The following is a 27,566-nucleotide window of genomic DNA, read 5'->3' on the forward strand; positions in this document are numbered from 1 at the left end:
CTTTTAGTCTAGGTAATGCAGACCAGTGGAAGAACAATATTGTTTGTCTGTTCTGTGCGGTCTCTGTACAGTACCTATTATCTCTTGTTAGCTGAATCAAGATTTTCACCATGGCTCAAGAGATTATACTGTACCCTCACCTATGTTCTTACCTGCCCACAGGTAAGCCAAACGGAGTGGGCATCGGTGGAGAAGGTGTACCAGCGCCAGCAGCGACTCCAAGTCCAGGTGTGGGCGTGGGTGGTGGTGTTGGAGGAACTGCCATTGAGCACACTGACTTACCAGTGGGCACAGGGATACCTATCGCAGGCAAACCAGGTAAATGGATACTAGTTTCACCTTTGATTCTTGCTAGGTTTATTTTTCCTAGCCTAGATAGTTCCTTCAGGATAATTCCTAGTACTACACAACTAGGTCCAAAATGAAGGGTTTAAAGAAAATCCACAAAGTTCCTAATGTGACACTATGACCCATAACAGGTAGAACCACATGTTTTGCGCTCAACAAGACTTTGGATTTAATTCRACTGTTTTCTCATTGATCAGTGCAAATACTGTATATCAAAAGCTACAGAGTAAGTGTTAGTTACTGCAGCGGTTCTCAAACTTTTCAGGGACCCTTTTTGTGATAGAAARTTCATCAGAGACCCCCTCATAATAAGAAGCTCGAGTTGAGTTAAAAATAGCATACAAGGACTGTAGTAAACTATGACGTTGGCAGTGCATGGCCGRATKAACCAAGTCTCGGCCCCTGGGAAGGAACATTTTCCTGCAATTCTACACATTTTGTCATGGGCAGAGAGAAAACTTTACMGTTTTAAAGCTTAAATTACAGTGCAGTTATGTTAAAACAATTTGGTGGGAATACAAAAAGTATAATGTTAAAAGATTGGTAATTGGCAGAGTACTGTGGATACCAATATCCACGTGAGCCTGACATGCCCATGTTGCCCAGGGTTAAGAACATACATTGTGGATTAATAATATTACATTTTATTGTATTGTATTACACCTTCTAAACTTATTCCACGGATCCCTTGGCCAAAATTAGTTTAATCTGTTGTTGTTAATAATATGAATARAAAATATATATGTAAAAAAATATATATAATTATAATCTGTCCGTGGACCCCTGCAGTACCTCAGACCCCCTTTTGAGAACCCCTGAGTTACTGTATTTTAAATATACACTGTATTTTACAGAGCTGTTAAAAAAGCAGTAATTACTGTACCATAGATGCCATATAAATATATATTTTTTATTCAATAATAGAGATGGATTATAATGCAAGTTTTCCTTTTTGTTTGATGTACTGTATAACCTGTGTATAACCTGACAAAGCCCCATCAGACTTTTCCAGCAGGCCTCATCAGGACATCAACGGCCTACAGACACAGGCTTAGCATCCTATCTAACTCCCCCCTCCTCTACCACTACCACTGCTGTCTGGCTAACTGCGCTCCACTGCAGGTGTATCAAACAGCAACGTCAGTATCGCGCAAGCCAGTCCCTGCCTTATCTCTTCCCAAACCCCAAACCTCTTTGCCCCSCTCTCTTCTCCCAAAACCCTCAAACAAGAGACAGCTTAATATCTGTTCTGCTAGTGCTGTCCCCTTTAGTGTCATTGTATGATCCAATTCACCACCTGGAGCCGGAGCTTATCCCCTCCCCTCCTGCCATGGCAGTGCCAAGGATCCCCATAATGGCTTCTGCCCTATGCTAGTTTCCCCTATCCTATATATTTTTCAACTGCAATGGATGAAACTGGAACCTGTTGTCTTTTGGCAGATCCCACACCTATTGGCACACAGGCCACAGAGGCCCCAGAGCCAGAGCCCAGTAAGACTTGCTGCTGTCTGTGTTTGCATGATCAAACCATTTCTGACTAAAGACATAGTTACACTTCATTTGAAGAGTGTAGTATACACATGTGTTCTTTACAATTCCTTACATAAGCATTTCATAACATTTGATGCGATTACTTATTGGTTTTTGATAAACATTCAATCCATATGACAGTTGTTAGCGGTTGATTCTGTTAGATTCCTTTGTGAAAACATTGTAGTGTTTTGGCCTCCTGCTAAAACTACAAAAATGTAGAGGAATGTAAAGTAATGCTCATGTGGGTGTTGACAAAATAATGTGTTGCCAATGTATTTTCTAGACGTAGTTTGTCCTCTTAAAACGCTCCGTCTCTYTGTCCCCCAACTAACTTTGCAGCTCGCTGCGCTTGAAATGTCTCCCATTTCTGCTCTCTCCTCCCTCCCTTGCTTTTTAACAAATAAAATTAATCTGACACTTGTCAATACTTGATTAACTTATACTTTAATGTTACTGGTTACTGTTAATGTTACTGGTATGAGACTGTATTGTGACAAGCTTTTCCTCCACAATAAAGATTGCTCCGATGAAGATTGTGCCTGATATCCCTGTAGATACGTATTGTATGCACTCACCCTTTCTCCTTGGTAGTTAAAGTCCTATCTCCCTCTATCTTCTACAGCAGGGGATCATATCCTTGCTATTACCTGATGTTTACTTACAGTACTCTATTCTAAATACCACATTGTTCGAAAAAAATATATATGAGAAAAATAGACACAAAAGTACATAATACTGTGTCATTCTTTCAGCACATATTTTTTGGAGCCCCTGCTTTAGATTTGTTCTTCACAGTAGAGAAACTAACATTTGTGTAACTTTACGGTATTTCGTTTTGTTTGATTTTCTCTCTGTCTGGTTGCATCTCGGACTTTGATACAGTACTTTATTGTTMATTTCTATGGAAATGTATAGTATTAGTATACCACGTCATTGATGAACTTTCTGTTGGTTTGCTGCAGGTGCCACAGGATTACCAGGAGGTATGTATTAGACCATTACCACTGCAGAACAGTTGTTGTATTTTTTTATGAAGCCAACATCAATTATACTTTATATTCAATAGTTTTGCAATATATGTCATTAGAATCACTGAACATTTTATTTGAGTTTTTTGAGTGGTAAGTTATTCTATTTTGGAATAACTTTTATAACTGTCATAATTATGACCTAACTGGTAATAATTTACCTGATTGCCTTCACAGTTGGTGCTGGGGTGCTTCAACCTAGTGGTAAGTAATTGAAATAGATTCTCCTGACAACATAAAATTCCTTCTGCATAAAAATGGTGTCCTACTTGTACCTATCATACTTTCTGTACTTTCTTATATTTTCTTCTTATCTTATCTTTGAAGAGCAATATTAGATGGCTTTACTGTCAGCTCACCTTCATTGTTCATGACCTGTGATTATTTTTGAATTTACTGTACAGTCAAACATTAGTAGGGGTTTTGATTTATCATTACTTAGAACGGATATGCCTCTGTAACTGTGTGTTAAAGACTTTTCACTTTGTTTCCAGCTGGTACAGGCCCAGCTCAGCCTGGTGAGTGTTGTGTCCACCATAGCAGACCTGGGTTCAAATAGTATTGTTTTTCTTTCAAATACTTCTCATGTAGTTGCTACTGGAGTACAGCAGCCTGGAGGTTAGGTGTCTCAATAGTGGAGACTATAAGGAGCAGAGTATGTGACATTGTTTGGCCACATGGTGGCGACAAACTCCTGCAGGCAATGCTGTTACGTAGTTTGTTTCCAGTTGCAAAATGAAATTACAATAATAATAATAATTTGATGGGTGTTTATATTTGTCCTATTTCACATGTGAATTATAGGCATGTGTGAATTGGAAATGTGTTTTTTGCATATCCCAACTCCCCCTGAGACACCCTTGGAGAGTGGGGTCAATGCCATGGTCAGCCATTATCAACGGCGACACTGGAGCAATTAGGGTTAAGTGTCTTGCTCAAGGGCACATCGGCAGATGTTTTACATTGTCGTCTCGGGGATTCAAACTAGCGACCTTTCGGTTTCTGTCCCAAAGCTCTAACCGCTAGGCTTTATATTATTTACAGGTGTGGGTGTCGGAGCAGGTGGCAAAGCTCCTAAACCCCCTGGTGCGGGTAAGCATTCTGAAACCCTACTAACACTATATTATTGCAGTAGTATTACAGCAATGGTTGTTTACAACTTCAAATTGATACCATCAACTCAGATCCATAACCCATCCAATAATGTGATTGAACACTTTTACATGCCTTTATAAGATGTATTAACCCCTATGCACATTCATGTAGTAGTGATGTACCAACCCTCATACACACGATTCGGAATAATATGCTTAGTTATTGGTCAGATAAGGATGTTATTACCTTCTTTACGTACAGTAAGTCAGTAGCAGGAGTTGTTTACACACAATGAACAGCAGCATCAGCCCTTTTCTCTGGTCTAATGCACCAAAACATCCAATTATTCCATGGTAATATATCATATATAAATAATGCTGACCCAGGCCACAATTTTTGTTGACATACCTAAAATGTGTTAGCCATTGCAAGACAGTCATATTGATTAAATATATACAGAGATAAGTACAAGTCAACAGTATATGATAGTAAAAGGTGCAGTTATATTTGCTAGTAGTCTTGGGCCTTTATAAATCAAATCAAATCAAATGTTATTTGTCACATGCGCCGAATACCACAGGTGTATACAACCTTACAGTGACATGTTTACTTACAAGCCCTTAACCAAAAATGCAGTTTTAAGAAAAATACAGGAAGTGTTAAGAAAGTATTTACTAAAATAAACTGAAGTAAAAAATCTAATTAAAAATTAATTTAAAAAATAAATAAGAGAAATAGAAAAATAACAAATAATTAAGGAGCAACAATAAAATAACAGTAGCGAGTCTATATACACCGGTTAGTCAAGGTAATTGAGGTAAATGTACATGTAGGTAGAGGTAAAGTGACTATACATGGATAATAAACAGAGAGTAGCAGCAGCGTAAAAATGGGGGGGGGGACAATGCAAATAGTCCAGGTAGCCATTTGATTAGCTGATCAGGAGTCTTATGGCTTGGGGGTAGAAGCTGTTAAGAAGCCTTTTGGACCTAGACTTGGCGCTCCGGTACCGCTTGCCGTGCTGTAGCAGAGAGAACAATCTATGACTAGGGTGGCTGGAGTCTTTGGCAATTATTTGGGCCTTCCTCTGACACCGCCTGATATAGAGGTCCTAGATGGCAGGAAGCTTGGCACCAGTGATGTACTAGGCCGTATAAGGTGCTGTTGGGACGTGTAATATTAAAGAATAGACCGAATCTAGACATGTGGATGCAGTCATCCGTATGTTTGTTATGTGCATTTTTTGAAACCCATGCCTTATGAGGTAAAGCTTTAGGGCGAACCTATTTGCATCATGATGACAGAGACAGTTCTGCACCATCAATCTGAAAGTAATTTAACTGCCTGAACTCCTGTGAATGTGTTGAATATGTTATCTCTGTCTCAGCTGTATCTCCTTCACTAGAGGCAAAAAGAAAACAATTCAGGCCTACATGTATATATTTTTGTAAACCATTTCTATTGAGCATTTAAATACATATTTGGATTACAACATAAAATGAAGGCCCATCTGCCAACAAATCTTAAACTAGATGAGAGCGCAAAATGAATGTCTGAAGTCTTAAACCTGAAAGGCCTTGCATGACTGAATCTGCATTAGGATGTTCTGATTTATTGTCTTAACTAACATTCTTTGACTGAGCCATTCATTGGCGTCCCCTGGTGATGAAGTCATCAYGTCAGGAAATAAGCTGCTTTTCTTTGTCGTCATGATTCAGGGGGATACCCGTATGGTGGTTATGGACAGGGTATGTATGAGAGAGGAGAAGAGCAAACCACAACCTTATCACTGCACTAGCAGCAGACACACACACTGCTTAAACACACACACACACACAAACAAACACACATCTCTGTTTTTATTTCAAACTACTGTATGACTTCACTGAGATGTGACCTTGGCTTGATCCATATATTGCAGGAAATAATACAGATAATACAGATCCTTACACCATTCAGTATTTTATACAGGCAGAATTAATCAATCCACTACACACATTATGAGTGATATGCTGATTTAATCATACATTATGATATATAATGATATGCTGATTTAATGATGGAACATGACTCATTCTTTACATTAATCAATAATAGGATTTATTCACATTAATTAATCATAGGACTGATTCATATGCAATGGACAGCAGTATCAGCCTCTTCTCTGTAAATGAATGCATCAAAGGTCTGATCAAAATTAGGATTGTATGGCCAGGCCAGGGATAAACTGTGTAATATTTTGACATGTTGAAAGCATATTAAAGTTAATTATATAAGCAGGGGGCAGCTAACTTTATTGGAATTAGTATGCTAGCTACATGACCTGACAGAGCCACTCGCTGGTGCTCCCTTGTCAGGAATAAAGCTGCTTTTCTTTCCATCATGATTCAGCAGGACGACTCCCGTATGGTCATGGACAGGGTATGTATGAGACAGGAGAGGAGGAGATGAGAGGAGGGGAGAGGAAGAGAGGATAGGCGGCCACTCCACCACATCCTCTTAAAACTAGTATTTTAGGCAAAGAAAGAAAACAACAAACACTAGTTTGAACTGTACCAGATGTACTAGATCGTGAACTCTGACCTCTAGGCTGACCTCACAGTATACCTCTTATGTCATCACTTTAAAAGCTTCACACTGTCTGTAGGTCTTCACTATCAAATCACAAGGTCATGTTGAAGAGATTATTGTTGATAGAGCTAGGACAATAAAGCTTGCGTGTGACATTCAGCATAGACAGGAGATACTGTAGTTAGCAGTACTGTATAGTCCTCTCCACCATCATTCATAATTCCATCTCAGATCAGTGTCCCATCCCACAGCTTTGATGGCACACTACAGTAGTGGCATCCCTTCCAGCCCCACATCCGACCATATGTTATGTCCATGGGGTTTTAATGGCATATATTGCTCCACAGGTGCAGGTGCAGGTGGATATCCCTATGGAGGAGGCTATGGAAGTAAGCCAATTTCTCTATCTGCATCATTGTAATGGAGTCTCAAACTTAATTCACAAAGGCCATGTGGCGGCCTTAGGTTACTTTCTACTCCCCAATCCCCATCACTGTAATTGGTTTATTCAGGTATTTGTCCATTAATCTCAATACATTTCCGTATCCCTGGTGATATTGCATTACAGTCACTGTGGAGTAGAGAATAAAAATAGGCTGTGCGGATTACATTTATGATCTCTGTATTTCCTCAGCTCCATACGKAGCAGGAGCTGGACAACTTCCTGGAGCCAAGCCCCTGAAACCTCCAGGTGTGTGTCAGTGCATGACTGTGTCATAAGAAGTGTTGATCCAAGATGTACAGTACAGTACAGTGAGCTCCAAAAGTACAAATGTTTTGTTGTTTTGACTCTGTACTCCAGCACTTTGGGTTTGAAAGGATACAAAGTGCAGACTGCCAGCTTTAATTTGAGGGTATTTTCATCCTAATTGGGTGAACCGTTTAGAAATGGCAGCACTTTGTGTATGTACATAGTCCCCCCACTTTAGGGGACCAAAGTATTGGGACAAATTCACTTATGTGTATTCAAGTAGACAAAGGTTTACTATTTGGTCCCATATTCATAGCACGCAATGATTACATAAAGCGTGTGACTCTACAAACTCTTAATTTCTATTGGGCACAAAATAATCTGAAACACAACCAAAAAAACAGCAAATGCTTCCAACAGTTTGTAGAGTCACAAGCTTGATGTAATAATTGCATTCTAGGAATATGGGACCAAATACTAAACTTTTGACTACTTTAATACACATATAAGTGAATTTGTCCCAATACTTTTGGTTCTCGAAAATGGGGGGACTATGTACAAAAAGTGCTGTAATTTCTGAACCGTTTACCTTAATGGATGTAAATACCTTAAAATTAAAGCTGACAGTCTGCACTTTAACCTCGTTGTCATTGTATCATTTCAAATCCAAAGTGCTGGAGTACAGAGCCAAAAAAACTAAAAATGTGTCACTGTCCCAATACTTTTGGAGCTCACTGCATATAATCTCACTCACTGTGTTTTGTATCTCTCCTGTAGTTGTGGGAGGAGCAGGCGGTGTGGCTGGAGGAGCAGGTATTCCTCTTACTGGAGCCGGTGGTGGTGCAGGTATGGGATCAGTTTCGTACGCGTCTTAGGAAATAAGCAAGCTTTCTGTGTAACTGAGCCAACATCCACAATGTTCCCATAATGGAGCCGTACAAAGGGACATGTTGAGTTAAACCCCATCCCATAAGTTCAATGGCTTATTGTAACTCCATACTCCCTAACCTCAGATAAACTCTGTATAACATTGTGTTAAATACAGTGCATTCAGAAAGTATTCAGACCCCTTCCCTTTTTCCACATTGTGTTACGTTACAGCCTTAAAATCAATGTATTAAATACATTTATTTCCTCATCAATCTACACACAATGCTCCATAATGACAACGTGAAAACAGGTTTTTAGAAATGTTTGCACATTTATTAAAACAAAAAAACAGAAATACCTTATTTACGTATTCAGACCCTTTGCTATGAGACTCGAAATTGAGCTCAGGTGCATCCTGTTTCTACTGATTATCCTTGAGATGTTTCTACAACTTGATTGGAGTCCATCTGTGGTAAATTCAAATGATTGGACATGATTTGGAAAGGCACACACCTGTCTATATAAGGTCCCACAGTTGACAGTGCATGTCAGAGCAAAAACCAAGCCATGAGGTCCAGGGAATTGTCCGTAGAGTTCAGACAAGACTGTGTCGGGGCACAAATCTGGGGAAGGCTACCAAAACATTTCTGCAGCATTGAAGGTCCCCAGAAAACAGTGGCCTCCATCATTCTTAAATGGAAAAAGTTTGCAACCACCAAGACTCTTCTAGAGCTGGCCGCACGGCCAAACTGAGCAATCAGGGGAGAAGGGAGGTGACCCGATGGTCACTGAGAGAGCTACAAAGTTCCTCTATGGAGATGGGAGAACCTTCCAGAAGGACAACCATCTCTGCAGCACTCCACCAATCAAGCGTTTATGGTAGAGTGGCCAGACCGAAGCCACTCCTCAGTAAAAGGCACATGACAGCCCGCTTGGAGTTTGCCAAAAAGCACCTAAAGRACTCTCAGACCATGAGAAACAAGATTCTCTGGTATGATGAAACCAAGATTGAACACTTTGGCCTGAATGTCAAGCGTTACTTCTGGAGAAAACCTGGCACCATCCCTACGGTGAAGCATGGTGGTGGCAGCATCAACGACCCTAAGCACACTGCCAAGACAACGTAGGAGTGGCTTCGGGACAAGTCTCTGAATGTCTTTGAGTGGCCCAGCCAGAGCCCGGACTTGAACCCGATCGAACATCTCTGGAAAGACCTGAAAATAGCTGTGCAGCTACACTCCCCATTAAACCTGACAAAGCTTGAGAGGATCTGCAGAGAAGAATGGGAGAAACTCCCCAAATACAGGTGTGCCAAGCTTGTAGCGTCAAACCCAAAAAGACTTGAGGCTCTAATCACTGCCAACGGAGCTTCAACAAAGTACTGATTAAAGGGTCTGAATATGTAATATTTCAGTTTTTTATTTTTTATAAATTTGCAACAATTTCTAAAATCTGTTTTTTCTTTGTCATTATGGGGTATTGTGTGTAGATTGATGAGGGGAGAAAACGATTTAATGCATTTTAGAATAAGGCTGTAACGTACTGTAACAAAATGTGGAAAAAGTCAAGGGGTCTGAATACTTTCCAAATGCACTGTAAATCTGGCAACATAAATCTTTGGTGTTCCCTACACAATGAGGTCATCATGTCAGGAATAAAACTGCTTTTCTTTCCATCATGATTCAGGGGGATACCCGTATGGTTATGGTCAAGGTGGTTATGGACAGGGACAGGGTATGTATGAGAGAGGAGAAGCAAGCCAGCTCAATATTGTATTCCCTTTTACCTCACTCTGGCCTCTCAGAGTGACCATTTTCCAGGAAATGTCATTGGCTTGCACTTCCTGTGACCAATGAGGCGATAGGAGCGGTGACTGTGACAGAATGAGATGCCAATGGGACTGTGTGTCTGAAACCCCATTGCCCACTGAGCTAGAAACACCCTTTCCAAACCAAACCGCTAAAACTCTCATTTCCCCTCAAACAATTGACCTCTGGGACGTTATGCGGTTGTAGCTTTGAAACAACACAAAGCTTGACCATAGCCGGGGAAATGGCTTGTCCTTAACTGCCGAGTGTAGCTAGATAGGTTCAACTGTCATCAACAGTTGCTGATCATATAAAGCTACAGATAATAACTTAGCTAGTAGCTAATAACTACAGTTGAAGTCGGAAGTTTACATACACCTTAGCCAAATACATTTAAACTCAGTTTTTCACAATTCCTGACATTTAATACCAGTAAAAATTCCCTGTCTTAGGTCAGTTAGTATCACCACTTTATTTTAAGAACGTGAAATGTCAGAACAATAGAAAGATTGATTTATTTTAGTTTTTATTTCTTTCATCACATTCCCAGTGGGTCAGAAGTTTACATACACTCAATTAGTATTTGGTAGCATTGCCTTTAAATTGTTTAACTTGGGTCAAAGTTTTGGGTAGCTTTCCACAAGCTTCCCACAATAAGTTGGGTGTATTTTGGCCCATTCCTCCTGACAGAGCTGGTGTTAACTGAGTCAGGTTTGTAGGCCTCCTTGCTTGCGCATGCTTTTTCAGTTCTGCCCACAAATTTTCTATAGGATTGAGGTCAGGGCTTTGTGATGGCCACTGCAATACCTTGACTTTGTTGTCCTTAAGCCATTTTGCCACAACTTTGGAAGTATGCTTGGGGTCATTGTCCATTTGGAAGACCCATTTTGGACCAAGCTTTAACTTCCTAACTGATGTCTTGAGATGTTGCTTCAATATATCCACATCATTTTCCATCCTCATGACGCCATCTATTTTGTGAAGTGCATCAGTCCCTCCTGCAGCAAAGCACCCCCACAACATGATGCTGCCACCCCCGTGCTTCACTGTTGGGATGGTGTTCTTCAGCTTGCAAGCCTTCAGCTTGCAAGCCTTTTTCCTCCAAACATAACGATGGTCATTATGGCCAAACAGTTCTATTTGTGTTTCATCAGACCAGAGGACATTTCTCCAAAAAGTACAATATTTGTCCCCGTGTGCAGTTGCAAACCATAGTCTGGCTTTTTTATGGTGGTTTTGGAGCAGTGGCTTCTTCCTTGCTGAGCGGCCTTTCAGGTTATGTCGATATAGGACTTGTTTTACTGTGGATATAGATACTTTTGTACCTGTTTCCTCCAGCATCTTCACAAGGTCCTTTGCTGTTGTTTTGGGATTGATTTTCACTTTTCGCACCAAAGTTCGTTCATCTCTAGGAGACAGAACACGTCTCCTTCCTGAGCGGTATGACGGCTTCGTGGTACCATGGTGTTTATACTTGCATACTATTGTTTGTACAGATGAAYGTGGTACCTTCAGGCGTTTGGAAATTGCTCCCAAGGATGAACCAGACTTGTGGTCTACAATTTTTTTTTTGATGTCTTGGCTGATTTCTTTTTATTTTCCCATAATGTCAAGCAAAAAGCCATTGAGTTTGAAGGTAGGCCTTGAAATACATCCACAGGTACACCTCCAACTGACTCAAATTATGCGAATTAGCCTATCAGAAGCTTCTAAAGCCATGACATCATTTTCTGGAATTTTCCAAGCTGTTTAAAGGCCAGTCAACTTAGTGTATGTAAACTTGTGACCCACTGGAATTATGATACAGTGAATTATAAGTGAAATAATCTCTGTAAACAATTGTTGGAAAAAGTACTTGTGTCATGCACAAAGTCGATGTCCTAACCGACTTGCCAAAACTATAGTTTGTTAACAAGACATTTGTGGAGTGGTTGAAAAACGAGTTTCAATGACTCCAACCTAAGTGTATGTAAACTTCCGACTTCAATTGTACCTAGTGTGTGAAATTTCAACCATGTTCTTAGTGGAGGACTAGTCTCACCCACTAGAGGCCTGGCATGAGGCTATTGGAGAACTCATCCAGTCTCATGTTTCAGGTGCGAGGTATCCTGCTGGTGTTGGTCTGGGAGCAGGGGCAGGAGCAGGTCAAAAAGCACCCAAACCCCCAGGTAAAAACCCTGACACATAAAGCCCAGCTTTGTACTAATACTCTTACACGTTTTACACTTACTTTTCCAATCTACCACATATGAACAACATAACATAGTGATGTTATCTTTATTTTGGAGTCGAGTTATCGTAAAAGTAGTAAGAAATGTTGATCATTGAGTCATATCAACGCCAGACACTGAATCTCCCAGGGTACAGTACTGTAGGGCAAGACATAGAAGAAACAAGTGGATACTCCCAGTGGAGACTCCCAGTGGAGACTGATTACCGTCAGAGGCAGAGTTAGTTTGTAACGGTTTTTGCAACATCAAAGTGTGACGGTTTAGAGATAGCAGCACAGACCTCTGGAGAGTCGTTCTATTCTGCCCATAACGGTACTGCGTGAGCTCTGCCAGGGGAAGTAGGATTCCATCATTGTATACAAGATGTTCCTGCCTACAGCGTAGCCATATTCAACAGCAGGCCTGGGTTCAAGTAGTATTTGAAAATCGTTCAACTATATCTCAACTCTTCAGTAATGCTCCACTCTCTCCTGTTCAATAGGTTATGGTAACCTGGGTGCTGGTGGTGCTGGTTATAATCCAGGTGAGACTGACTGTCCTGCTGTACTTTCTGTAGTTTACTGTAGTTTCTGTAGTTTATTGTAGTTTACTGTAGTTAACTGTGAGGTTTCATCCTCATGTTCAGAAACTGGTAAAAATGCACACACATAGGTAGCAGGATAGTGTCACCTCACTAAGACTCACTGTCAAAACACTGTGATGAAATGACTTCTCTGACAAGTCAGGCATCGCAAGACTAGCATGGCACATATCATGTCTTCATATGGTTAGGATTATGTTAACACATTGGCAGGGTTTTGACTATGTTCAGGATTATACTTGGAAGTGTATCACCAAGGCTGTGGAGCTTTCAGCATCCCCTCCTCTCCTCCTCTCCCTCGCTGTTTGGGATGAGTGTTATCACGCTGGTCCAGCAGTGGAGAGACTGCTCTCTGCCTCAGGCCCCACGGATACTGACTAGTCAATGCCTGCAGGCTATTATCCACCAACCATTGGTCAAATATTCCCTGACACAGAGAGCAGAGCACCCCACAGTACAACATATTGCCTGTTTCACATGCTATCACAAATTGTACAACTTTGCTAATACTGTATGCAAATGTTGTTACCCAAGGAGAATTCAGCACCATTAGGCTTTTGATGAATACTGTAGCTAAATAGTTTGAATAAACACACTGGCCTGGTAAATTTGCATGCACAATGCATATGACCTGATACTATCTCTCAGTTCATACTGCATGTTGTAATTTGACTGGTTGTGTTCTGGGCTTGGCCATTGATTGTTGAGGAAAAAGCTATGCTTAAGTTAAGTCTGAGACCAAAGCTGCAGTAGGGTATGTAACCCTGTCTAAACGTAGACTAGTATATGCAATGTATACAGTATATGTAGTGTTGTTGTGTGTTGTTGTTTGTTCATTTTTGCTGTGTTACCCTTGTAGGAGCTGGTGCAGTCCCAGGTTACGGAGGTGGCTACCCACAACAACGGGGCTACCCACAGCAAGGTGGCGGCTACCCACAGCAAGCCTACCCGGGTAACGTGTATAACCGCTCTATGTGTTAATCAGATGCACTGTGTGTACAGTATGTGTACATAAACATGGGGTTGTTGTTGTTACAGTATCTCTTATGTATAGCGCGTGTGTGTGTGTGGGGGGGGGGGGGGGGGGTGGATGATGGTACTTTTCCATAAAGGTTATTTCCTCTCAGGAGCATGTTTGTATTGTGAACCCCAAGGACCACCGTGAACACTGACTGTGCCATTTATCAGTGGCAACTACCACAGAGACAACAGCACAGAGCCATTTATCATCTAGAGAGACAAAGGGAAAAGGAGAAAAACAGCTTTTAGCTGTTATAGCTTTTTATAGAGAATGGGATGTTGTGACCCAGGAACTATAAAGATAAAGTACAACAAAAAGAGCTTGTGGTTTGAACCAAATTTGATAGATGTGTTGGATTTATTGTATTTGTTCATGTTTGTTCATCTTTACAATCCAGTGAAGATAGTGGACGCAAGGCATTCACTATGAGTTCCCCTCTGTAAGCATGCCCCAATCATTCACTATGAGTTCCCCTCTGTAAGCATGCCCCAATCATTCACTATGAGTTCCCTTATGTAAGCATGCCCAATCATTCACTATGAGTTCCCCTCTGTAAGCATGCCCCAATCATTCACTATGAGTTCCCCTCTGTAAGCATGCCCCAATCATTCATATTAGTTCCCCTCTGTAAGCATGCCCCAATCATTCACTATGAGTTCCCCTCTGTAAGCATGCCCCATCATTCACTATGAGTTCTCTTATGTAAGCATGCCCCATCATTCACTATGAGTTCCCCTCTGTAAGCATGCCCAATCATTCACTATGAGTTCCCCTCTGTAAGCATGCCCCAATCATTCACTATTAGTTCCCTCTGTAAGCATGCCCCAATCATTCACTATGAGTTTCCCCTCTGTAAGCATGCCCCAATCATTCACTATGAGTTCCCCTCTGTAAGCATGCCCCAATCATTCACTATGAGTTCCCTCTGTAAGCATGCCCATATCATTCACTATGAGTTCCCCTCTGTAAGCATGCCCCAATCATATTCACTATGAGTTCCCCTCTGTAAGCATGCCCCAATCATTCACTATGAGTTCCCCTCTGTAAGCATGCCCCAATCATTCACTTACAGTAAATGTAGAAAAGTGTCGGTTGGCCGTAAGTTTAGACTTCTGACAGACTTGACATAATTTTGCAAAACTGAGTTAAATACTAAGAAATAGTCGCCATTAGTTATTTCAAGGTCAAATAGGCTAGCCCCTCAACAGAACCATCAAGAGAATAGCTGTCAATTAAACCTGACCTATTATCCTGACCACATATGCCCACTGGCAACAGGGGTTTGAGCCTTGTCTCAGCCACCCTCTGTCTATGGCCCTACTATCTGTCTCCCTCTCTACATTTCCAGCTGAACTGTAAATACAAAATATAACAGCAAAAAAGCAAAAATTCAACCTGACTCAGAGCGCTGGTATCTCTTTCACTGGCCATGATTACCCCCTGTTTCTGCCTGGATCAGGAGGTGGACTAAAGCCGAATTGTCGACAGACAAGTAACTCAGAACGACAGACAGACAGCCCTCAGGCCTGTTGCTTTCCTATTAGAGCTAACCAGAGACAGAGAGAAGGGAACTGATCTAGAGACAATTGAAAGGAATGGCCAACTTCCCCCTACCTGGTTTAGTTTCCCCTAATTAAATGAATTGAGGGGGAACATTGGGTGCTCTGAGCACTTAATTGGTTATGAAAATAATCATCATTGTTTTTTGATTGAGGTGGTGTTGGGAATGTTGGTCCCTCTCTCTCTGTCTCTCTCTCTCTCTCTCTTAGCGTAGTCCCTAGTTGCTAATTACTCTCACTTTTAGGTGAACTGTAGGTTCTGTGAATTCGATAGCTACTCTGACCATGCAAATCAGGTATTAAAGTTTTACTACCATGGTGCAAATATTGCCCACACACAGAAAACATCAAATACTCCTGGTAACCTCCTCAATTTGCAGGTTAAAATGTAAAAGTCCCAATTCCTATTATTACTGATGATATAGAGTTAACTTGAATTGTCCATGACTTTTGTCTGGCAACATGATGATGATGTCTAGCATTATATTTGAAATGAACCAAATCTCTATTGGTAGATTTTTTCTTTTAACATATAAATACCGTTCATTTCCAATTTCTTACATTTGACATGATTAAAAATAATAATTTAATTCAGGATGTCTCAATGGTGTGACCACCCTTGGGAATAATTAATTGGTTTTTGGATGACTTAATGAGCTCTGCTGCATATTCCTGTCTAGTCTGAAATGCAGACTGTTTACTGACAAAACAGATACAGATGATGAATGTTATTTTTGGCATCAGTGAACGCTTTACCCTTGCAGTGTGCTTGTTTACTATATATCTATACATTTTTTACTATTTGTTTACAAAGACAGTAATGAGACCAAAACATTATATTTTGCTATTGCAGTATTAGTAAAAGCATGTGGTTGTTACTCTATCAGATAATGCTCAACCATAATCGTACTTTCTTGAAAAGTCTCTACATTTTGTCTCACATAAATTTCAAAGCACGTCATCATTACATGGGGGAAATCCCCTTGTGATTATGTGATGTCTGCTGTTTCCTAATCAGATTGAAAGTGTGCTTATGACTATACCTGTTTTGACTGAGAAAGTCCTGAGAAATCACCCATACTGATCATTCTAGTTCATGRCGCACCAAAACACGGACACTTTCCATTGGTTATCTATCTGACCAAGTGTGTTTTGGTTGCTTTGTGTGTTCCAATGCACAATGAAGAAAGTGTCTTCAGCGCTCTCACTCTCTATCTAAAAACTCTCTGATCAAAGTTCTTCAAGATTCTACTACATTGTGCTGTTTTAAACATGAAACACCCATAGCAAAAATCATTTCATTCCTTCCAAACACCAAATCCTTTTTCTTAAATGTAAACGTTGTCTGTTTACTAGGAGCATACGGAGCAGGCCAGACGGCACCACTGACTCCTCAACAAGGTACTGGTGTCTTCCTTCTTTCGCCTCTTGAAAAGTAACTGTTGTCCTACTCAGCCAAACCTTACACAACACAGCCAGTGAAGGGGGAAAGATTTGCTTGAAATAATCCGATTTTCTTTTACACCTGGTACATTTCCTATTTTATTATAATCAGTCAGTTCTTAGCGGAGGATGACATCATGTAAGATTATTTGGATGAGATTAGAATGAGAGGATGGGGGGGGGGTGATAGAACAGTGAGTTCTTGTCAGTGCAGATGGTGTACCAACCAGTGTCTAGTGGAGTCTGATAATCTGAATTTTCCTGAGCACGGGGAAGATTACTGACGGTGGGATTATGTTTCAAAAAGCAAGGCAGGTTTTTCTCAGCTAGTTTAATAAAACCTATGACAGGTCAGGATTTAGATGATTTGATGTGCTACTCCAGTAGTGCTGTGCTGATATTGCGTGGAAATCTTTGGGATATTAACCTAAAATAAATTCACAACAGTCACTGTCAGTCTGTTTCTGTAGTGCTGCGCCAGAGGAGGCTGGTGGGAAGAGCTATAGGAAGATGGGCTCATTGTAATGGCTGGAATGGAATATATATGGAACGGAGTGTTTGATACCATTCCATGTATTCCATTCCAGTATTTGCAATGAGCCCATCCTCCTATAGCTCCTCCCACCAGCCTTCTCTGTCAGCGCATATGTTTGCTCAGAGCATACAACTGTATACTGGCACTGCCAGGGGAGAAATTACCCAGCATGTGTTCTTGACTAATTGGAATCCACTTTTTCAGCTATATCTTAGCTCTTATTACTTTTAGTAGATAGTCATAAGACTTACACTCACATGGGTTTTTATATAACTATTTAAAACTTTCACATATTTACACTTATCACAAGAATGGTCTAAATGTCTAATCTACATTATGACAAATCATGTGCTATTGCCAATTATCTGTGCTAATACAGTATCACAAATTATTACTTGTTATCAATGTAGGCCCCTTTATGGTGCGTAGAGAAAGTAGTATTCACATTATATTACACACATACCGCTCACACCTCTGAGTACAGCCTGCAACCTACTGTAGGATACCTGCAGTTCAAATCAATACATTTGTAATAGCTGAGCATGATTCATTAACACTATTGATTTGCAGCATCTGTTGCAGTCGCAACACAAGTGAATATCAATAGCCCCTCTGTATCTAGCATATGTGGACAGCCAACCTGTCAGTGTTTGTTGTTAGCCAACCTGTTAGCGTATGCTAACTGACTCACCAGGCTTGCTGGGGCTCTTGGCTGCAGTGGTCAAGCAACAGATGTCCATAAAGTTTACCCATCTGTGCAGTGTGGTTAGAAAAACACATTAGAGTTGCTCAGGATATTACTTGCCAACACTGTAAAAAAAAAAAAAAAGTTAATCACAGGTGTTTTTGTGGTCACTAACTTTTTTCGCAGCCAAAGCAGCCAAGTATGGCCCACTCCAGAGCTTCCTTGGTGGAGCAGGAGGAGGAGGCTACAGACCAGGTACGATAAAACACACACACATCCTCTGGCATGTGACCAAAATAATTCATAAATCTGGTTCCGAACCAAGTAGAAATGCATGAATCCAAACCGTCTTTCAAATGCATGCATTTAAAATATCCTCTCTTCCAATGTGGTTTCTGAACAGGAGGAGTTGCTGCTGGATGCCAAAGCAAATACTGTGGAAGGCGGAAGTAGAGGGTGTTCTTGAGAAGAAGTTGAATTTCAAGAAACAATGGTGCTACTGCATTATCTAGAATGTACATTTTATATGCACAAAATCCCCCATTACAGTATGTAAAGATATGTTGTACTTTATTTGATATTTTTTATACAAACCCACCGACCCAGACTTTTGCACACATTTGATGTGACTTAGTGTTATTGATTGTGCCTTTATCGTTACAGTGGTCATGGTGCTCATCATCTCTTACTGACATGCCTGCGATGCTCCCCTTTTAGTAGCTATACTCAGTAGTTGTGTGTGCATGCATGTGTGTGGGCGTGTTTGCGTGGATGTGTGCCTATGTGGCTGTGTGTACGTGTGCGCTTGCACGTGTTGCCATAGATGTGTGCGTGTTTGGGTAGATAGGAGAATGTGAAAGATTCTCCAGCTATAGAAGCACCAGTTCAGTAACTGTACATCCCTCTACTGCAGTATCCCCATGTGCTTAGTGTCTGTGTGTACCAAAGTTGGAGATCTTCACATACTGACACGTCAAACTAAGGGTTGAGCTTCAAGAGGTATGGTTGGTAAAGTGCTGATAAACTTTGGCCATGTATCAGAACTGCCTCCTCTAGCTTTCTATCATCTCTGCTGCTATTTATAGCCCTGGGTGAAATAGCAGTATCATAGCGGGTGTGTGTGGGCACAGGTTTCACAGTCCATCTGCCATCAGTAACTATTTTAAGTGCCATGGTTTAAGTAGCCTATCTTCAGCCTTCTTGCCTTGATTTCCGCCAAACTTGTGAAGTATGAAGAGCAGGTTTTGCTCTGAATGTGGGAAAGCTGATGACAATCAATCCAAAGGTGTTCAWAAGATTTTTAGGTGATCTTTAATGATATTCATATCATACATTGTGTCGGTTTGTACCAATCCTTTGAAATGCGGTGTGTTTTGTTTCTTAAATGATTTGTATGTTTTTAGTTTTTAGAAATGCGGGTTTTACAAAAATGTAAAAGTAAAACTGAAATCCTTTCGATACTGCTCTGGCATGTATGACATGTATGACATGAACATTTTGTTTTCTTAATTATGTATAATTTTTCTGGTGTCCAAGATTAAGTGCCTAGAATGTTATGCATATCTGGAATCATTCTAGTTTCACATGCAGTTATAGTTTAATTTATGCAAATTGTCTCTCATTATTCAAGTTTCAAATGTTTCTGGTCAGAAAAGTAGACTATCTCCAGATTTATGTAATCTAGAATAAGGCAACTAACTGTATGTTGTACTAATAGCCCTAGGTTAACATGACTCTCACTTGCTTCAGTTCTTGTAGCCTACTCCGTGGTGCTTTTTATGAACTGTGTGAGCCGCTCCTGTCAGGGGCCGCTGCCCTGTGCCGTGGGATAGTGTTCATCTTATTTAAACAGAGAAAAAATAAGGAATTATGGGGTTTTGCACTTTTTAATTTTCATCGCACATTTGACTTGTGCCCAGCAATACCGGCCTTTTATTTGCTTCAGTAAAAAAACGAAATAAAATTGTTTTAATGAATACACATTTGTGCCCAGGCATCAGCGTTTTTCCATATGCACCAACACTGCACCAACATATCAAAATGAATCAATGGCTCAAATGTTATTCAAGAACTTTAAAATGGCAGAAGGTAGGCTAGTCTTTTAATGCAACTAGCCTATTCCAGCCTGCTCTCATAGACTAGATGATACAGCTCCTATTTCTGTGATGGGTGCACTGCGCATCCCTTCCTCTCTCTGCCCTCAGTTGCTTGTGCTTTTGCTGCGCAGACAAAAATTCCAGGGATTGTTGTCGGTTGGCCAACCCATAGCTTCCTCTCTCCTCCCTGAATGTTTTAATTCGCCCATCCTCTCTTCTTCGAATGAATCGCAGAATATCTTTCGAAGTAGTGTCAAGCTGTAAGGGGCGTCCAGCGGGCTCCATATACACACACAACACTACTAGACCGGTTATCTGTTCATCAGAGGCAGGCTCTCATAGAGCTCCGAGTCGGAGAGTGAATGAGGTTGATGCTGTTCTGTTGTAACTGGAAGGACGAACGTATGGGAGAGGAGGAAGGTGAGTTCAAATTTTCGATACGCAGTTTTTCTCTGGAACGACGATAGCGGGTGTCTTGAAACGTGTCAGGGCGGGAGATGTTATTAGAGCTAGTGTAGTGAATCCTTCATCGCCCGATAACAGATGCTACACTGAATTCATAATAAACAACACAATATATACATTGTTTTATGGTGTTTTTGGAGGGTGAGCTTGATGACATATATTCTTTGAGAATGATCAATAAAGAATGTCCTTGTTTTGCTGCAATAACACAAGTAGGTAGTCGTTCTATTTTATTTCCGAGTAACCCGCTGCATAATGATAACACGGCCGGGATGGTGTTTAGAAGTATAATAATTTGGGTATTACAACTGTTAATGTTTTGGTTAGTTCAATCTAATTAAATACAAATTACATGGGACAGTGAAACCACAGCACTGCTCTGACCCACAACAACACAACTTCAAAACTGATAGTTACACTTTCTTTGAAATAATCAATACCCTTTCTTGGCATTCCATTCTTGTGAATCCATGACCTCGTTTACCCTAGTTGCAATGTAACTAGTTCCACTGATACTTTAGCTAGCTCACTAGCCTATATTGTGGAAGTTGAATATACAAAATAATATAGCCTACAATATAACATTTATGAAAAAGGACAGGTAGGAAACTTGTCTATGACAAGTAGCCTAGTAATATCAACAGGATAGGGTGCCTAAATATCAGATTGGACAATGTTGTTACTGGGTCCTCACAGGAGGGGTGACCAGAAATTCCTTTGCAAGATCTGGTTTCCATAGTAAGATCAACTGGAGCATTAAACTGCTCTTCCACTAATTGTCAAAGTAATGCCACTAGAAGGGTGTACAATTACTAGTAGGCATATTCCTACTAATGCAGATTCACTTAACAGGTTGTTGAAATCAGATTTTGTTCAGAGATGAAAATGGTATGCACTTGGGCCTTGCATTGTGTGACACTGACACGCAGCATTAGGCCTGATAACCAACAATGATGAGACAGCCTACAGGGAGGAGGTGATGGCCCTGGGAGTGTGCTGCCAGGAAAATAACCTCACACTCAACGTCAACAAAACAAAGGAGCAGATCGTGGACTTCAGGAAACAGCGGGGGGTGCTCCTTCTGCTATCTACATCGACGCAACAGTGCCTCTTCAACATCAGGAGGCTGAAGAAATTTGTTTTGGCACCTAAAACCCGCACAAACTTTTACAGATGCACAATTGAGAGCATCCTGTCGTGCTGTATCACCGCCTGGTATGGCAATTGCACCGCCCGCAACCGCAGGGCTCACCAGAGGGTGGTACGGTCTGCCCAACGCATCACCGGGGGCAAACTACCTGCCCTCCAGGACACCTACAGCATCCAATGTCACAGGAAGGCCAAAAAGATCATCAAGGAAAACAACCACCTGAGCCACTGGCTGTTCACCCCGCTATCATCCAGAAGGCGAGGTCAGTACAAGTGCATCAAAGCCGGGACCGCGAGACTAAAAAACAGCTTCAATTTAAGGCCAGCAGACTGTTAAATGGCCATCACTAGCACCTTAGAGGCTGCTGCCCTATATACTTAGACTTGAAATCACTGCCCACTTTAATAATGGAACACTAGTCACTTTAATAATGTTTACATATTTTGCATTACTCATCTCATATGTATATACTGTATTCTACTCTCATGCTCTTTAAGGAATACCTAGGATAGGATAAAGTAATCCTTCTAACCCCCCCCCCCCCCCCCCCCCCCCCCCCCCCTTAAAAGAGTTAGATGCACTATTGTAAAGTGGTTGTTCCACTGGATATCATAAGGTGAATGCACCAATTTGTAAGTCGCTAAGAGCGTCTGCTAAATGACTTAAATATAAATGTAATGCTGCTCCGACATTGCTCATTCAAATATTTATATATTCTTAATTCCATTCCTTTACTTTAGATTTGTGTGTATTGTTGTGAAATTGTTAGATATTACTGCACTGTTGGAGCTAGAAACACAAGCATTTCGCTACACCCGCAATAACATCTGCTAAACATGTGTATGTGACCAWTAACATTCAATTTGATTTGATTACAGAATGTTTAGCTCATCAGTGTGAATGACTGCACCCGAACTATATGCATAATATTTGTGTGTGTGTGTGTGTGTGTGCATGCACGTGCGTGCGTGCGTGCGTGCCTGCCTGCCTGCCTGCCTGCGTCTATGTGAGTTGTGACAGAGACAGGGCATCTGACTAGTGCTGCTGACTCCATGTGTCTGTGTATCAGTTTGTGATGGACTGGAGTCTGGCCCTCTTGAGACGCAACACCAGCGGTCGTCAGGGAAAGCAGATCTGTCAGAGAGAGGCTGGGAGAGGGCCATTAGTGCAGAGTAGATGTGTTGGCCAATACAATCAATACAACTACTCCAGCGCTGACTTCCTAATATTGAACCACTGCAGGGGAAGGGACCTATTGCCCAGCAAATATCGTGGGTGTGTCCCAAATGGCACCCTATCCCATTTATAGTGCACTATAAGTTGAATATACATAATACTGTCAATGACTTAGGGGAGGCAAATTATATAGCCTACACTATAACATTTGTGAAAAAGAAAAGATCGACCAGATATTTCGCTGCAAGATCAGGTTTCCATTGTAAGATCAGCTGGAGCATTGAACTGCTCTTCCACTAACTGCCAAAGTAATGCCATTTAGAAGGTTGTACAATTACGTAGTCACTCGAATGCATTTCAATTAACAGGTGTGCCTTGTTAAAAGGTCATTTGTGYAATATCTTTCCTTAATGCATTTGATACAATCAGTTGTGTTGTAACAAGGTAGGGGTGGTATACAGAAGATAGCCCTATTTGGTGAAAGACCAAGTCCATATTATTGCAACAACAGCTCAAATAAGCAAAGAGAAACAACAGTCCATCATTACTTTAAGTCCTGAAGGTCAGTCAATCCGGAACATTTCAAGAACTTTGAAAGTTACATTAAGGGCAGTCGTACAAACCATCAAGCGCTATAATGAAACTGGCTTTCATGAGCACCACCACAGGAAAGGAAGACCCAGAGTTACCTCTGCTGCAGACGACAAGTTCATTAGAGTTACCAGCCTCAGAAATTGCAGCCCAAATAAATGCTTCACAGAGTTCAAGTAACAGACACATCTCAACATCAACTGTTCAGAGGAGACTGTGTGAATCAGGCCTTCRTGGTCAAATTGCTACACAGAAACCACTACTCAAGGACACCAATAATAAGAAGAAGAGACTTGCTTGGGCCAAGAAACATGAGCAATGGACATTAGAAAGGTGGAAATCTGTCCTTTGGTCTGATGAGTCCAAATTTGAGATTTTTGGTTCCAACCGCCGTGTCTTAGTGAGAAAAATTTCACAATTCTTTACCTAGGCAGTTTTACATATTTTAAGAGGTGAAAGGATGATCTCTGCATGTGTGGTTCCCACCGTGAAGCATGGAGGAGATGGTGTGGGGGTGCTTTGCTGGTGACACTGTCATTGATTTATTTATAATTCAAGGCACACGTAACCAGCATGGCTACCACAGCATTCTGCAGTGATACACCATCCCATCTGGTTTGCGCTTAGTGGAACAATCATTTGTTTTTCAACAGAACAATGACCCAACACACCTCCAGGCTGTGTAAGGGCTATTTGACAAAGAAGGAGACTGATGGAGTGCTGCATCAGATGACATGGCATCCACAATCCCCCGACCTCAACCCAATTGAGATGGTTTGGGATGAGTTGGACCGCAGAGTGAAGGAAAACCAGCCAACAAGTGTTCGGCATATGTGGGAACTCCTTCAAGACTGTTGGAAAAGCATTCCAGGTGAAGCTGGTTGAGAGAATACCAAGAGTGTGCCAAGCTGTCATCAAGGCAAAGGGTGGCTACTTTGAAGAATCTCAAATATAAAATATATTTTGATTTGTTTAACACTTTATTGGTTACTACATGATTCCATATGTGTTATTTTATAGTTTTGATGTCTTCACTATTATTCTACAATGCAGACAATAGTAAAAGTAAAGAAAAACATTTGAATGAGTAGGTGTGTCCAAATGTTTAACTGGTACTGTATATAACCAAGTTGTCATTACTCATTGTGTATTTATTATTACTTTTCTATTATTTTGTMATTTTCTTTCTCTCTGCATTTTTGGGAAGGACCCGTAAGTAATTATTTCACTGTTATTCTACACCTGTTGTTTACAAAGCATGTGACAAATAAAATTACCCCCAAGATGCTAACCGCTCACTATTACCAATAACGGGAGGKTAGCATATCATGGTGGTATGACTTATTACTTGTTAAACAAAATCTCTTTCTCTAAGCAATTATATTATTATAAAAGAACACGATTTCCCAAGTTATTTGTTTTTTAAAATATAGCTCAGTTTTTTAAATTTTATACAGTCACTATTGATCATCTTTGTCAATGTCATCAATAATTTCGGACCCCACTGTATCTAGGTGTAYGTCCCAAATGGCACCCTATTCCCTWTATAGAGCACTCGTTTTGTCCAGGGCCCATAGAACTCTGGTCAAAGTWGTGCAGTATATAGGGAAGTGTTTCCCAACCCTGGTCCTCGAGCACAACAGTACACCTTTTCATTGTAGCCATGGACAAACACACCTCATTCAGCTCATTGAGGSSTTGATGATTAGTTGACAAGTTGAATCAGATGTGCTCGTCCAGGGTTACAATAAARATGTGTACTGTTGAGGGTACTGGAGCACCAGGTTTGGGAAACACTGATATAGGGAATAGGGCCCATAGGTCTCTGGTCAAATGTAGTGCACTATATAGGTAATAGGGTGCCATTTGTGATGAAGCCAATAACTTTTTAAGGGCTGCCAAGACCTCTGGAATAAGGTTGGATGGACTCACTGAACCCTAAAAGGCAGTGACAAGTGACATTGACAAATGTAAAACGAGGAAACCGATTTATGAAGATCCGAGCACTTTGTGGCAGCTTTCTGGCTCTTGCTCGCTGTTCTCTCTCTCTCGTCTCGCTCTGTCAATATTTATCTCTCTCTGACTCCCTCTCACTCCTTTGCTTTCTCCCCTCTCTCTCTCGGATGAAACTTTTCATTGCTCACATATGAACATAATCTTATGTTGTGGTTCATCTTATTCATCCTCTACAAATAAATAGTCCTTTTTTTCTGACACCATGTTCCTGTGTGATTACCACATCCACACTTTTCTCATTCTGGATTTACAGGGGTGAAAACAAATGCTCTTGTGATCATTCTAAACACACACACACATACCTACATCCTCCCACAAGTAAAAGCAGCGTAGAATACATTGTGGTTCTTCTGTGTTAATGCACCGCTCCAAAGCTCTGCTTCTAAGAACTGTAGTAAAAGAAAAAAAGCCACATTTGCATGCCCCTGGAAATATCCCACATTTCTAACACTCAGCTTATCTAAAATGAGGATAATTTCCCTCCATTATGAAATTGGGTGATTTTGTGCCTTGAAGCTACTGAGGGTCATTTGATAAACTATTTTTAGCTGTCTAACTGGTGCTATGGTTTAGTTTGTATAGAAAGTATGTGTCAWTTGGCGTCAACAGTAATCTTACTTTATTACGTTTGTCTGGCAGTGACATGTGCATTGAAAAAAAACAATTAAGTTAACCAGAAATAGAGTTGAAGACTTGCTTTTGAGTACTTGTCAGGCTTTTTAAAGCATTTTCCACTGAAACAGAGCTATCAATCCTTGATCAATAATATATTGACATACTCCATCACCAGTAGTGATAAGTATTCAGACCCCTCGATTCTTTTCACATTTTGTTACATTACAGCCTTATTCTAAAATGGAATAAATAGTTTCCCCCCCCTCATCATTCTACACACAATACCCCATAATGACAAAGCAAAAACAGGTTTACATTTTTTGTGTGCAAATATATAAAAATTGAAATATCACATTTACATACAAGTATTCAGACCCTTTACTCAGTACTTTGTTGAAGCACCTTTGGCAGCGATTACAGCCTTGAGTTTTCTTGGGTATGACGCTACAAGCTTGGCACATCTGTATTTGGGGAGTTTCTCCCATTTTCTCTGCAGATCCTCTCAAGCTCTGTCAGGTTGGATGGGGAACGTTGCTGCACAGCTATTTTCAGGTCTCTCCAGAGATGTTCGATCAGGTTCAAGTCCGGGCTCTGGCTGGGCCACTCAAGGACATTCAGAGACTTGTCCAGAAGCCAAACCATGTGTTGTCTTGGCTGTGTGCTTAGAGTCATTGTCCTGTTGGAAGGTGAACCTTCACCCCAGTCTGAGGTCCTGAGCGCTCTGGAGCAGGTTTTCATCAAGGATCTCTCTGTACTTTGCTCTGTTCATCTTTCCCTCGATTCTGACTAGTCTCACAGTCCCTGCCCCTGAAAAACACCCCCACAGCATGATGCTGCCACCATCACGCATCACCGTAGGGATGGTGCCAGGCGTCCTCCAGACTTGGTATTCAGGCCAAAGAGTTCAATCTTAGTTTTATCAGACCAGAGAATCTGGTTTCTCATGGTCTGAGAGTCCTTTAGGTGCCTTTTGTCAAACTCCAAGCGGGCTGTCGTGCCTTTTACTGGGGAGTGACTTCCTTCTACCATGAATGCCTGATTGGTGGAGTGCTGCAGAGATTGGTTGTCCTTCTGGAAGGTTCTCCCATGTTAACTGAGGAAGTCTGGAGCCTTGTCAGAGTGACCATTAGATTCTGGAGCCCTTCTCCCCCGATTGCTCAGTTTGGCCGGGCGGCCAGCTCTAGGAAAAGTCTTTGTGGTTCCTAACTTCTTCCATTTAAGAATGATGGGGGCCACTGTGTTCTTGGGGACCTTCAAGGCTGCAGAAATGTTTTGGTATCCTTCCCCAGATCTGTGTCTCGACACAATCCTGTCTACGGACAATTACTTCGACCTCATGGCTTGGTTTTTGCTCTGACATGCACTGTCAAGTGTTGGACCTTATATAGACAGGTGTGTGCCTTTTCAAATCATGTCCAATCAATTTAATTTACCACAGGAGGACTCCAATCAAGTTGTA

General features: G+C 41.1%; 2 protein-coding genes across 17 annotated transcripts in view; both read left to right on the top strand.

The window, feature by feature from the left end:
- The window catches only part of LOC111959085 (elastin), an 81,887-nt gene extending 61,909 nt beyond the window's left edge, over window positions 1–19,978 (top strand). For 7 of the 14 annotated variants that reach the window (XM_070437438.1, XM_070437460.1, XM_070437473.1 and 4 more), the window contains 18 exons: window positions 163–318; window positions 1,789–1,839; window positions 2,844–2,864; window positions 3,087–3,113; window positions 3,404–3,427; window positions 3,954–4,001; window positions 5,723–5,752; window positions 6,396–6,425; window positions 6,923–6,964; window positions 7,210–7,266; window positions 8,044–8,112; window positions 9,823–9,870; window positions 12,041–12,112; window positions 12,657–12,698; window positions 13,615–13,707; window positions 16,692–16,736; window positions 18,185–18,253; window positions 18,402–19,978. In XM_070437438.1, coding sequence (XP_070293539.1) covers window positions 163–318; window positions 1,789–1,839; window positions 2,844–2,864; window positions 3,087–3,113; window positions 3,404–3,427; window positions 3,954–4,001; window positions 5,723–5,752; window positions 6,396–6,425; window positions 6,923–6,964; window positions 7,210–7,266; window positions 8,044–8,112; window positions 9,823–9,870; window positions 12,041–12,112; window positions 12,657–12,698; window positions 13,615–13,707; window positions 16,692–16,736; window positions 18,185–18,253; window positions 18,402–18,451 — 974 coding nt within the window. In that variant the 3' untranslated portion in view covers window positions 18,452–19,978. The remainder of the gene's footprint in view (window positions 1–162; window positions 319–1,788; window positions 1,840–2,843; window positions 2,865–3,086; window positions 3,114–3,403; window positions 3,428–3,953; window positions 4,002–5,722; window positions 5,753–6,395; window positions 6,426–6,922; window positions 6,965–7,209; window positions 7,267–8,043; window positions 8,113–9,822; window positions 9,871–12,040; window positions 12,113–12,656; window positions 12,699–13,614; window positions 13,708–16,691; window positions 16,737–18,184; window positions 18,254–18,401) is intronic. The other 7 variants (XM_070437440.1, XM_070437451.1, XM_070437442.1 and 4 more) reach the window with 7 other exon arrangements.
- A 269-nt stretch (window positions 19,979–20,247) lies between these two features.
- The window catches only part of limk1a (LIM domain kinase 1a), a 526,526-nt gene continuing 519,207 nt past the window's right edge, over window positions 20,248–27,566 (top strand). For 2 of the 3 annotated variants that reach the window (XR_011474875.1, XM_023980651.2), the window contains exon 1: window positions 20,255–20,514. Coding sequence is in view for 2 of the 3 variants with exons in the window: in XM_023980651.2 (XP_023836419.1) it covers window positions 20,457–20,514 (58 nt within the window). In the remaining variant the exon portion in view is untranslated. Of the gene's footprint in view, window positions 20,515–27,566 lie in introns of all 3 variants that reach the window. The other variant, XM_070437482.1, reaches the window with a different exon arrangement.

This window comes from Salvelinus sp. IW2-2015, linkage group LG4p, assembly GCF_002910315.2.
Source record: "Salvelinus sp. IW2-2015 linkage group LG4p, ASM291031v2, whole genome shotgun sequence".
In the NCBI taxonomy this organism is placed as follows: domain Eukaryota; kingdom Metazoa; phylum Chordata; class Actinopteri; order Salmoniformes; family Salmonidae; genus Salvelinus; species Salvelinus sp. IW2-2015.